At 41.9% G+C, this 13,340-nt stretch overlaps 1 protein-coding gene across 1 annotated transcript in view; it reads left to right on the top strand.

Annotated features, from left to right (window-relative positions):
* The window catches only part of LOC146856853 (ropporin-1-like), a 243,596-nt gene that overhangs the window by 78,931 nt on the left and 151,325 nt on the right, over window positions 1–13,340 (top strand). The window contains exon 4 of the mRNA XM_085646769.1: window positions 6,288–6,410. Within this exon, the coding sequence (XP_085502895.1) occupies window positions 6,288–6,410 (123 nt within the window). The remainder of the gene's footprint in view (window positions 1–6,287; window positions 6,411–13,340) is intronic.

Genomic DNA, 13,340 nt, shown 5'->3' on the forward strand with positions numbered 1-13,340 from the left:
CCAGTGGTGGTGTTCTACTTGGGGCTTTTGGGTACAGAACGGAAGTCTTCAGTGGGAGCTCGACAACAGCGTAAAAGTCCCAACATAAAACGTCTGACAAATGTGACCCGCAGACTTTTTCCAACATCTGCTCGATTGGTGTGAGTCTGTAATCACACCTTGGTTTCAGTCTACTGTGAATATTGACTTTAATCATGCTGTGCCTCCTTACCTTGATGCTTTTTGCATTAGTTATATAAAGTGCCAGGGCTCTCGTCAGGAGGTCACTGCAGCCTGAACCACACATTGCCCGTGTCATGCTGCCAATGATTGTGCCAATGATTGTAACCATCACACTCCTCCTACAAGTGCGACAATTCGGACTATTTCATGCCCCCAAAGCTATAAGAATGGCTTGGGCGTCATGTAATAGTAATTTTTAATGTAAATTGAATTATTAATTGACTGTTGTCGTGGTTCTCTCTATATAAGCTAGCCCGCGCCACCATGTGACAGACTGTCACAAGCCCCGGTGTTGATAATTAAGTGCCGGTGCCGAGCACCAGAAACCACCAGCTCAAATTAAGCAGTGGTTTTTTTTCTACATTGGATTGGGAACTTTATTTTGTAGTGTCTTAACTTTAAAGTTGTTATCTGCTGCTTGAATCCATTATGCATTTCTCAGGGGAATAGCCTGCTGTTTGTACCATAGATACCAAAGGAGAGCTTCTCAGTGACTTGTAATGTGACCTAACAAGAGTGTGGATTATTAAATTGGTAGTAACAGACTAAGAACTGAGGTAGTATAGCGAGCAAACAGCAAAGACCATCTTTTAAAAAAATCTCTTTATTGAGCTTCTTAAATATAGTAATACCATAAATAGGTAACATAACTACACAATTTCGCCGCGGTCCAATTGAGAAGCTCCATTTATATAAGAAGAAATAACATTTCATTTCACAGACAGTTATAATAACAAAGTACAAGCACAATGATAGATGGGCGTCAATACAGTCAAACCACTCAGCTTCACAGACCTATGGCACTACAGTAGTCGAGTGAAGTTTGTTCAGCCAACCACCCCAGATATATATATATATATATTTTTAAATTTTATTTATCCAGTCAGTCATAGACTCATAACAACAATTCATAATTTGAGAGAAAAAGGAAGAAAAAAGAAGAAAGGAAAAAAAAAGGTATCATACAAATACATTCTTCAGCTTATCGACATATATAATTAAAAAGTTATAGTTATTGCCAACTATCCGTGTCCATATCTTCACCTTATACTTTTATTGTAGTGTCTGTAAAATATACAATTTTAATGTGTTCCCCCATATTTGTATACATTTCTGGATAGAGCCTACTCTAAGGGAATATACTTTTACCTTTCTTTTGTCCTTCTCATTTTAGCAACCCATTGTGCAAATTTCGGTGGATCTGGTGATTTCCAATTTTGTAAAATTAATGATCGAGCTTTTATGGATGCATTCAAAACAATTATCTTCTGTTTGAGTCACCTGCTGATCGACTGAAATACCCTAGTCCAATAGTCAGTTAGTTTAGGGCAAGAAAAGCACATATGGAGCCAGTCTCCTCCTTGATGATTACATCTAGGGCAACCTGGTGATATTTCTGGGAATATTTTATGGAGTTTCTCAGGAGTGTGGTATAGTTGCCATTTGGAGAAGAGTGACATACGTTTAAAATATGCTCCGCGTATGGCTTTAATAGACCACTTGTTATATTCCTTCCATTGAGCTGCTTCTATATGACAGCCTGTGGTTGCCTACATTTTTAAAAGAGCTCTCAGGACTATTTGATCTTAGATTTGTTGCTGGAGAATGTGATACCAGTTCCTGATTCCTGTTGTTTGTTTGATATATAGTGCGTGGGTAACGGTTGTGGGAAGTAAGCCCTCCAGAAGTCGTAGTTTTTGCACTAGACTCAAAATTTGGAGGTAGGAAAATACTAGGGTCGAGACAGCTTCTGTTTTGTCTTGTCTGATTTGTTCCCATGACTTCATCTCCACCTGTATTACTAGACCTTTTATTTGATAGATTCCCAGCCTTTCCCATCTTTTTAGAGTTGGTGTATCGATTGTAGCTCCTAGTTCCCTACAGTGTATTAATTGAGTTTCTAAATGTAAAGGTGTAAATCGATATTCTTCCTTTAATTGTTTAGGTCTATCATGAATTATACGTGACGTCTTAAATCTATAGCGTTTGGTTAGCTTAGGGATTTCGATAAAAGGTTTTAGAGCTATATTTTTTTCCAAAAGCATTTGGTGAAGGTAGAAAATGGGCCCATGATCGTGGGCTGATGTTACATGTCCACACCAATCTAGGAGAGCGGCTTGGAAGTATTTTTGAATGTGGGGAAGCCCTAAACCACCTTCTTCAGAGCTCAATTGTAATGTTGTCAATTTTGTGCGTGGTTTCTTCACTGCCCAGATACATTTCCGCACTAGTTGATTTATTTCTAGGAAGCAGTTATGTGGGATCTTGATAAGAACATTTGAAAAAATAAAAATGAATAGCGGAAGTACCATCATTTTTATTAGTGCTACTCTTCCAATTATCGATGGCAGGAGGTTCTGCCAGCTATTTAGAATATTTTTTACCTTATTGAGCGTTGTAATATAATTTAGTGTGAAGAGCTGTGAAAAATTGTGTGTATCCCAAATGCCTAAGTATCGAACCGGAATGTTTTTTGCCTCTCGAATCTGGAGAGCTTGAGGTAGAAATCTGATCATGACAAGTGAATAATAGGATCTCAGATTTTCTGTCGTTGATTTTATACCCCAGATATTTTTATATTTATGGGGGTATCTGCTGACTTTGTACACTGCCTCCTCCACCACTACACATATATCCATGCCACTATACTACTCTGCATTAAGTGGGGTGGTGGGTGCTGTACAGTGTCTCACTATATCCCTTTTAGCAAGTAGGAGGCCAGTAAACGCAAGTCTCATTCCAGCCCACTCTCTACCTTAATCAGTTTTTATCCCAAGCAGGAAGACGCGAGGGTCAGGGATCAGCAGCCTCCCACTGATTTGTGTAACTAAAGTGTGAGTTCCTGATCAGTATAATTGGTTCACTGGGCAGTCCCATAGCATGTGAAAGAAAGTACCCACTGACAACCGGCATTATAGATATGGCATTTTTACTTTTCCCCATTTTAAGTAACCTTGAAGGTATATAGAATCTACCAGTTGTGAAGAATAGGCCATTGCCTGCACTCCTTTACGCTGATGATGCATTCTTGGTAGCCAGAAAATCTGACGGACTTAAGACCCGAGAGATGGGTTTGTAGGTTTTATGGAGAACTTGAATTTAGAGACCTACAGGTCCAAAACCTTTATAACAGCATGTGCTCCAAAAAACATGAAAAGCCATAATCTTGCAATTAAGGGAAATTTCCTGGAGAGAGTTACTTTCTTCCTCTGTTTGGGTGTAACATTTGAGCAAAACAATACCCGGGCTGCTTGTTTTTCACGGGCAGTTGGTTCTATTTTCAGTTTTTCCTCAAGGATTGGGAATGAGCCGATTTGCTCGCTGAGATTTATAAGTGAAAGGGTATTTCCATTCTTACATATGGCGCAGGGGTCTAGAGCTACTGTAATGGTACAGATTTGCAGGCTGAAGAAAACAGGGTGCTCAGAAGGAATCCGATGAATTCCAGTAAGCAATCCCCATTTTATGGTGCACGAAGACCTAGGCCTGGATTACTTAGAGGAGCATGTTAATTTGGAATCGTTGGTCTTATGGTGCTCTATTTGGAGAAACAACCAGGCCATACTTGATAGATATTATTGAGGACTTCCTGGCGGTTGCTCTAGGACCTTCGATACCTCAAATATATTCAGTCCAACTTTCAGAAATTGGGTAGAAGACCCTCTCTCTTCCTTAATCCAGGGACCCTTAGAAAGGAAAATAAAGTTTGGGTCGTTTCTTGATGAGCTGGGCCGGGAGAGGAAAATATTTGAGCATGTCTTTAAAGAGTGTGCACTAATTCAAACAAGCCCAGGGCTGGAGCCATGTTTGGCATGGGTTAGTAACCCCAGGGAATGAAAGTTACTCACCAGGTTTCTACTGTGATCAATTAGATGTAAACTTTGCTTCCAGCATATGCTATTGCCCCTGCGAAGAAACTTCTCACCAAACCCTGCTGCGTTTTGAATTCTTCTGCAAATATTAAAAATATCTGTCGAGAGACCTTTTGATCCCAATTTTAAAGAAGTTACAGTTCAAAAAATGTAGAGCAGCATCGATCTACGCACAGAGGAAGTATATCACAGAGTTGGTTGACCTTTTAAAATCTGCGACCAGACTTTGGAATTCTTTACCGTTTTAATGAATATGTTTTTTTTTATTTAGATACTATCTATAGGCTATAACTTTGATGTACCGTCATCAAATGATTTTTTAAGGCTGTAAATTAACGGTCTTTTTAGGCATCTGAATAATAAATATCTGATGATAACTGGTTTTGGTCTCCCTATGATAGTTGAGCATTGTAATTTTTGTTTCGCTTAAAGCATTTTGTATCACTTTTGTATATTTTTCATACATTTTATGTAGGTTTTCTATACATGTGCTTTTGTGGTTTAAATTCACTGAAAAATAGAATTTTCAAGTGACAGTGGCATAAATGCTCCCCCACCGGGTACCAAGGCAGGATCATGAGGGGGGCATCAGTCCATCCCACCAGGGTGTATAACAGTCCTACCACCACTGAGTAAGCCGGAGAAACCAACTTGCCTCAACCTTGTCAAAAGGCAGAAGAAGGCAACACATTTCCACCTGGACTCACCCAGCCAGGCAACGAACAGAGGTCGGCATGAGGGGGTTGCGTCAGACAGAGCAGATGTCAGCGGCCCCAGGACTCCATGGCCTCTCCACAACTTTATAGGCCATGGAGGACCATGGCAGCTGACAGATAGTCTGCTGACATCTTTCCAATTGCAAAGATTATATCAAGCTTCCTTGGTAGCTGCCTGCCTTTTTTAGATGCATCCTTTGTAATACCACTGTGGGACAAGATGTGGTAGTGAAAACAAACCCTTCCATCCTTGGAGAAGAGTGGGCATGATAAAGCTACCCAGCACTTTGACAAAGCAGTAGGAACCAATACCAATCAAGTATAAAAGAGGGTTCCAGGGTCTACGTTTTTCATTTAATTAATTTGTAAAATAATTTCTCCCTCTCTTCTCCAACCCCATGAGAGAAGATAAATGCATGTATCATACACCAAATGTTTGGTAAATCTCTCCTGGTTTTGATGAATATTGGGAAAATTTAAATAATCTCCATGTGAAGTGGTGGGGTGTTTGTGAGGCCACCCTCCCCACTATCAGGTGTATTTATTGTCATCCCTCAGAACTGCTCAAGAGCAGGGGATGTATTTGTTCCCCCATATTGTCCAAAGGTGGAAAGGGACTTTGTAAGCCGCCCACTAGTACTGACACCTGCCTTGTCAATGGTGAGAGGCCTTTTCCAGAGCCAACCTACTATCTTCTGGTTTAAGTGTTTTGCTACCAGTGCACACAGTACCAATATGGTTGTTGAGAACAACATAACCAGAGAAAGGCGGAAGAGACATCTATCATAGAGCTTCTTGATAATGAACCATTGAGATAACATATTCAACAGGTCTGAGTCCCAGGTAATGTTCTCTAACATAAGTATTGTCCCATTGGCATACGTGTTCTATTATTACCGTCAATTGGGTGTTTTTTGTGGAAAATATTTAGTACGCAATATTTATGTCAGACGATATTCTGATAAGACTATTTTGGTACCACACAGGAATTTTGTTTCACTTGTGCCTTGTGCTCAGGTGCAGTCATGAAGAAAGGCTCCAAGGGAACTGGAAGTTCAAAAACATCATTAATGATTCTTATCTCAATAAGTGTTCTCACAAAAGGCACAATAATATACAATCTGACAATAACAACCCGCTGAAGAAAAGTGGGAGGGAGCATTTACGTAAAGTAAAGTAATGTTACTGATGTATTTTGGAACAACTGAAAAAGTTCAGCAGTCTGGCTTTTGATCCTATACAATCAAGAGGGATTTATGAAGAAACAAACTTGCTATTACATTCACAGCAAGATGAGATCAAATAAGCCACAGTGGTGAACATGGACTTGACTTTCAATCAGCTCTAAGCATTACATTACTCTTGCCCAGGTGGCAGCATCTGCATCTAACACCTTGAGACTGAGTCTACGTGCTGTGATGCTCATGCGTTTGTGCACACAAAAGTACTGGACTTATGTCTGTCTATTGTCTTACAGGTAACAAGGAGCTTTGCTAGACGAGTGGGAAGTCTTGCCAGACGGTCCAGTGGAGAACTAGATCTCAGGAGAGGTTCCAGGATGGAGCAGCACCTTCAGGCAAAGGACCAGCGACATAAGAGGGTGAGCTATGAACTATCATGCTTATCAAATTAGGGGATGGCAGCCTGCGGGTAGGGTAGTTAAGTGGTGCTCTTGCAAGATATCAAAATCTCAAAGTCTATGAGGTGTGAAACTCTCAAGAGACCTTTGAGAAGAAGTCTTGGGAGGGTTCACTCCCATATGTGGTAGCAATGAAGTGAAGAGGCTGAAGGTGTGCTGCCGAATATTGTGGAAGCCTACCTCAAGTGTTGCATCCAGTGGCATTGTGTTTCTAGGTTCAGGGTGTTAGGGTACCAACAGAAGGATACAATGTTAAGGATATGTGTTGGGTCTTACAGTGTCAAAATAGTGTCAAGGACTTGGGGACACCATACTGGAAATTGAAGGCAAACTTCTCCAGCCATGACAGTACTGAGAAATAAATGCTGGGACCTCACAGGTGCCCCAATGTTTCAACATTAGCAAAGGAAGCACTGCGGCAGCTGTTAGCTGCTGTGGTCTGCCAGGGTCATGAAAACCAAATAGAACCCAGCACCTGCCTGTTACTAAGAAGACAGCCCTAAATCAGTTGTCAACTGTCTGCTCCCCTTTAGCCTCAAAGTAAGTAAGGCAGCCATTTATCTCTGTGTGGATAATTAATGTTTACCATAGTTCTGTGCCTTGGCAAAGCAAAGCAAACAAAATCCGACCTGCACTTCCTCATTGCAGGGGTGGGGGTAAAAAGACCCCACCCACAGCCAAGGTATGGGGAGGTATGGCATTGTGACAGTAAGTACCCTTATGGTGATCCTGCTCTGAGTGCACAAACTGCATATATAGTTGGTATACTGTCTTTTATTTTGGCCCTGATGTCACGTTAATTTAGCTCGTGCAGATGCCTGGCCTGTCTCAGACAATGCAAGATCCAGGACCTGGCTTATGACTAAGTAGATCCCCGTTGTGGGCTCAGCACTACTGTCCCTGTTCTGGGATTAGCTTATAAAGCAGTGGTGGCATCATACTGTGATTTGTGATCATGTACAGTTGATCAGACCTTTTTATGGAGCAAACACAAGGAGATGATGGACGGAGCGCTGAAACTTTTCAGACACTCACTCCCAGTCACAGATCTGGGTTGAATCCATCATCGTTCTTTAGCTCACTTCGTCACCTCAGTTCAGACACAGCTGGACTATTCGGGCTGGACTGTTCCCATGAGGCATAGGGTCAAGACTGATTTGCATATAGCTGGGTCTGAACTGAGGTCGCAAAGTGAGCTAAAGAATGATGATGGATTCAACCCAGATCTGTGACTGAGGGTGAGTGTCTGAAAAGTGTCAACGCTCCGTCCACATCTCCTTGTGATTGCTTTGTTCGCCCTAAGTTGGCAGGGTATGCCCAGACGTGGGTCCCTTGCTTGCTTTTGCCACTGGATTCAAGCTAGCCTGGCTGATGAAGGGTGTTACCCAGAAACCGGTCCCAGGACGCTTGTTTCCTGTTCAGGGAAGACCTGGTTTGGCAGTTCGAGCTGGACTGTTCCCATGAGGCACAGGGTCAAGCATATAGCTGGGTCTGAACTGAGGTGGCGAAGTGAGCTAAAGAATGATGATGGATTCAACCCAGATCTGTGACTGGGGCTGAGTGTCTGAAAAGTTTCAGCGCTACATCCACATCTCCTTGTGATTGCAGACCTTTTTATGCCCATCAGCGAGAGTGTGGCTTACTCCCCCTATTACATGAAACCCAGAAGCTTGTGCTCACATCCCAAGTGTATTTCAAGTGTATGTGCATGTATAGTTTGTGCCCAGTACATGTGTGGTAGTAAGGCTCTGTGTGCATATGAGTCTGAGTACTGAAGAAAGTGGGATCCATTTTGGATGCCCTTGATTTTGCACAGTACATGATGAAGGATAAGGACAGCTTACACAAAGGATTTGAATGTATGTAATAAAGGCTTTTGGCATTCAAAGCTACCTTTCGAAAAAGATTATACAGAAATGTTAAATATATTATACAAAATGATTTAAAAAAAAATAAGTTCTTCCTCAGTCCCTGTACATATAGATATTTATGTGAATGTCACTTAGCTATTTCCTACCTGGTCATGATTTCTCAGATTTTTCTCTGAGTTCCCAGGGTTTGACAAGAAACTTTTGCATTCGCTTGGCTATTTCTTCGGAGATATCACTCAGCTGGAAAAAGATACAATTCTCGTCACTGTGCAGTTTTTCCCTGCTGAACAAACGTTTGAAGGGTTAGCCTCTGACCCTAGTGTAGAAGGGACAGTTCAGCAAAAAGCGGCTCAGGTCTTCAGTTTCCCCACATAAGCAGGTGTCAGAGCTTGCTTGCATCTTTTTCTTTGGGATCATATTAAGAGGTAGCATGCCACTTGGTCATTGAGCAAAAAATCTTCTTTCTGTTTAGTTTAACAGGCTTGTTTCACAAGGCTGAAGAACTGGAAATGGGTCAATAAGACTGGCTTGTCTACTGGCCATAAGGACTTAAGAACATTCAGTTTCCTTTCTATTGCTGGTGTGGTAAATCTTTTGTTGATTGTCTTGCCCATCTGTTTTGTTGACATTTTTTGTTGAGCTGAATTTGCTGATTATATATCTAGGCCTAGCCTCTTGCTCTCTTAAATCCAACATATTGCAAAGATTGTTTTGTTGCTGAGTTTAAAATGTCCTCTCCAGGCTTTGTCGACTAGATTGTTTCCTGCCACTTTTAGTCTTTTCATACCATCTTTCATTGGAGTAGGTTGGCATCCTCTCTGAATTGAGGAGTAGCTGACATCTATGTCCATGGCCATTGGTGGAAAACCCGATTGTAATATTAGCAAAGAATTCCAAAACTTTCTTTCATAGGTTACTATTTTTTATGTTAATTTGTCCAGTTTCCACAGTATAGACTATTTGGCTTCCTGCTTTCTCCTGGACAAACAGATTGATGTTTTGTGAGAAGTAATTTCCACAGGGATGTGAAATTTACAGATGGCACTTAGAGTTGGTACTGATTTGTTTATGACTGTCTGAATGTGTGTATCAATCAATCAATCAATCAATCAATCAATCAAAGCTTTATTTCGATAAAAGACATATCATAAAAGCATACAAATTTGTTATGGAGAATAAAATAAGATTAGAACAGATAAAAGATAAAAAGAATATCGTTGCAAAGGGAGCAATCATAAAATGAAGGATACATTACTACACCAAACATTTCTACCCCCCGCAGGAACACTCGACAGTCTAAAAAACAACCACAAATAAATAAGTGTTAAAAAAAAATATCATATCGAAGAGCGCAGAGACCTAAATATAATAATCCATGACCAGCCAAGAAATTTGGCCACACCACATACCAGCAGTGCACTGGTGTCTGACTGTAAAATTCTAAGTGCAACACGATAGTTTGCAGTGCCCAGCTGCCTACAGACGGGACTCAGCCATCTTGCTCGAGGGTTTTTATAGGCAGGGCACTCGAACAAAAGGTGCGCTATAGTTTCAACCTCCCCGTTGAAACATGGGCAGTTTGCAATAGTTTGATAGGGGGGTTTCCATTTACTAGAAAACTCGCGAGTAGGGAGTGTGCCAAACCTAAACTGGGTGTAGAGTGTCCTATCTCTAGGTTTCTGAATAAAATCAAAATAGTGCTCCAGCCTAACCACCTGTTTATGTAGATAGAAATCCCCAGTCAAACTACCTAAGTTGGGAGTACTATACTCCAGGTTATCTATCCAGGTCCAATAGGCCTTCTTAAGATCGGCCCTGCTCAAATGTTTTCCAAACTCCCAAACTTCTCTTAGACCCATTGAACAAAAGGCTTTTTTAACATTGGACAACCAACCAAATCTATGTGAGCCCATCAGGCTCATCACTTCTTTTAGGCCATCAACATATTTGGATAGCTCGGGGGTACGACATAGGCGGGCCCAAAGAAGCAAGGGACGTAGTCTAGCAAGATCCCTAAATGAGCGCCTGCCCATGTCGCTCATCAGGGGCTTAAGAGGAGTGCTCCTTGGGAGCAAGACCAAGTCCCTAAGGAATTTATTTTCAGATCTTGAAATTTCATCGACATTGTCGAAGCCCCAAAGTTCGGCACCATAAAGTGCCAAACTAACAGCTTTAGCAGCATAAATCACAGGGGCAGGAGCAATGGGCCTGCTCTGCGAAGAGCGATGTTCCTTCCCAATTGCTCCCGAACCCGCTTGTGATTCAAAAGCATTTTATCAATGTGGGGTCTCCATCTTAGTCTATCTGAGATTCTAATTCCAAGATAATCGAAAGTGTTAACAAGCTCTAGCGGAACACCATCCAGAGTAGGAGTTATTTTAAGGGATCTGCAGAGGTTAAACGAGAGAAGTTTGGTCTTTGAGGTGTTTATGGTCAAGCCTCTCAATCTACAGAACAACATGAACCTTTCCAAAAGTCTTTGCAACCCTGTGTTTTAGAAATTAGCAGGGTGTCGTCGGCAAAGAGTAGGGCAGGAACTTTGTCACCCGCCAGGGTCGGGGCATCAGCTGGAGTTTCCCGCAGGAAACTTACCACCCCATTCACGTACAAAGAGAATAGGGTGGGGGCCATAACACAGCCCTGGGGGACTCCCCTATTAATGGGGATTTTATCCGTTTTCTGTTCCTGAGAACCCCACCTCACCCGGGCATAATTGCCCTCATGGAGACGAATGAAAAGGTCTAGGATAGGCAACGGAACACCCATTTCCTTCAAGACCAGCCACAAGCGATCGCGGGGGACTAGGTCAAAGGCAGTCTTTAAATCTATGAATGCCAAATAAAGACTGCCCTTGCCAATCGAGACCACCTTCCAATATAAAAGAAGGAGCCTAAAGACCTGGTCAATAGTACCCGTGTTTGCTCTGAAACCCGCTTGGTAGTCTGACAGAATGTTATTATCGCTGACCCATATCAAAATTCTCTCTAACAAGACCCTGCCCACTATCTTCTCACCAGCATCAATAAGGCTGATGGGTCGGTAGTTGGCAGGGTCTCCCCTAAGTCCCTTCTTAAATATTGGGATCACCTCCGCCCCCTTCCATGATTCTGGGACGGGGGATCCTTTAAGAAGGGCGTTAAGCAAGATGGTGAAATACCTGGCCCACTCTTGGGGATCAGCTCGGAACAGATCACCAGGGAGTCCATCTGGTCCAGAAGCCTTGGCTGGAGCTATTTTATTAATAGCAGCCAAAACTTCAGGTTCCACAAAAGGATTATATGCCTCTATAAGAGTGGATGACATAAAAAACCCAGAAAAATCTCCTGGGCTATGAGCGACATCCCCGGAATAGAGTTTTTTAAAATGGTCGAACCACTCCTGGTTCGTAATATGATTGGGAATTGTATCGGAATCCTTGCCTTTGGACTTCCTGAACAGTTTCCAAAAGGCATTCCCGTCTTTTGCCAGACTGGCAGCCTTTAAATCTAACCAAAAGGATTCTTCCCAGGCACGCTTAGCTCTTAGTACTGTCTTTTTATAGTCCTTCCTAGCGCTTTGCACCAAATGGCAATCGCGTTTTTTAACAGCAGCTATCAGGATACATTTTTTTTGTCTACACTCCGAGTTATACCATGAACACGAAGCTTTAAGGGACTTGTTGGAGTTACTAAAAGTTGATGATGCCACAAAAAAAGAGCCCATTAACTCTACTGTCTCTAGGTAGATATTCCTAATATTAGGGGGTCCACCCACAACACTACATACTATCTGTAGTTCCGTGGTTTTAGCCAGCAGGAAATGTTTTATAGCATTCAGTTTTTGAGCGTCACAGACAATTTTCGGCCATTTCAAATACCTCTTGCAGTTAGAAGGAACTACCTCTTTTGAAGACATGATTCGATCAGAACCAAGATGAGAGGAATCAGAAGACCAAGGATTCTTCATAGACAAACATAAAGAATTATGATCACTTTCAATGGTAGGAACTATAACCAGATCTACCAAATATCTCCATAATCTACGATCAATTAAAATTTAATCAATTCGAGATGGGCATGATGCTCTATTGAAGGTATTGGCACCAGGGATATCAGAAGGCATTCTGCCGTTAGCAGCTCTTAGGCCAAATTCAAGTGTTAGAGCATTCATTTGGATAGCCTGCTGCGTCCACTTCTTAATTGGCGGTAAAGTCAGGGACGGTATGCCCCACCTGGCATCCTCAACCTCTATCTCAGGCAAATCTTCTGATGCCAAAGGTTCAAAGGTGCAGTTCATATCCCCCGCCACCAAGATTAGAGAGTCAGGCGGACAGGATGTAAGTTTGTCACCCAAAGCTGTAACAAGTGGCGACTTCTGACCACCCTTCATACCTCTGACATAAACATTAAAAAGCTCGATGGTAGTCCCTACCAATGTTAGCCACATCAAATCCAAGGATATACTCTCATGATGTTTTACCCTACACTTAAGGTTAATACTAACCCAGACAATGAGGCCCCCCCGAAGGTCGCCCACGGCCAATAGAAGTTGCTGGTAAGAAAAAACAAGTAAAGCCGGATTTATATAATGGCACTAGACTCCAGGTCTCCTGAAAAATACATATATCGTGTTCTTTAATGTAATTATTCCAGTCTGGCAACAACAATTTGTTACATAAACCCGCAATGTTCCATGAGATTATTTTAAGATTTAAAGTGGAGAGCGTTAAGATATCATCAACATGATCAAACATTTCGCATGGTAAAGAATCACTACATCCATCAACATTATTCTCACAGATAGTGCGGGGTAAGACAATGTTGTTAAGGGGTTGAGCTAATGGGATAACAATATTAGAGTTCGCAGCTAAAGATACAGAAGTAAGTCAATCATTGTTGTCAAGAATGGATGGACCCACTTTCAGCGAATCTGGTTCTAAACCCCTCGATATTAATGGTTCGACAAGAGGAAAACGTCTAAACTGGATAGGCGAAGAGCCTGGAGAAGTTCTGAATTCCAGTGCCAAGAGACCCTCAGCCAA

Source organism: Triturus cristatus, chromosome 3_2, assembly GCF_964204655.1.
Source record: "Triturus cristatus chromosome 3_2, aTriCri1.1, whole genome shotgun sequence".
Taxonomy (NCBI): domain Eukaryota; kingdom Metazoa; phylum Chordata; class Amphibia; order Caudata; family Salamandridae; genus Triturus; species Triturus cristatus.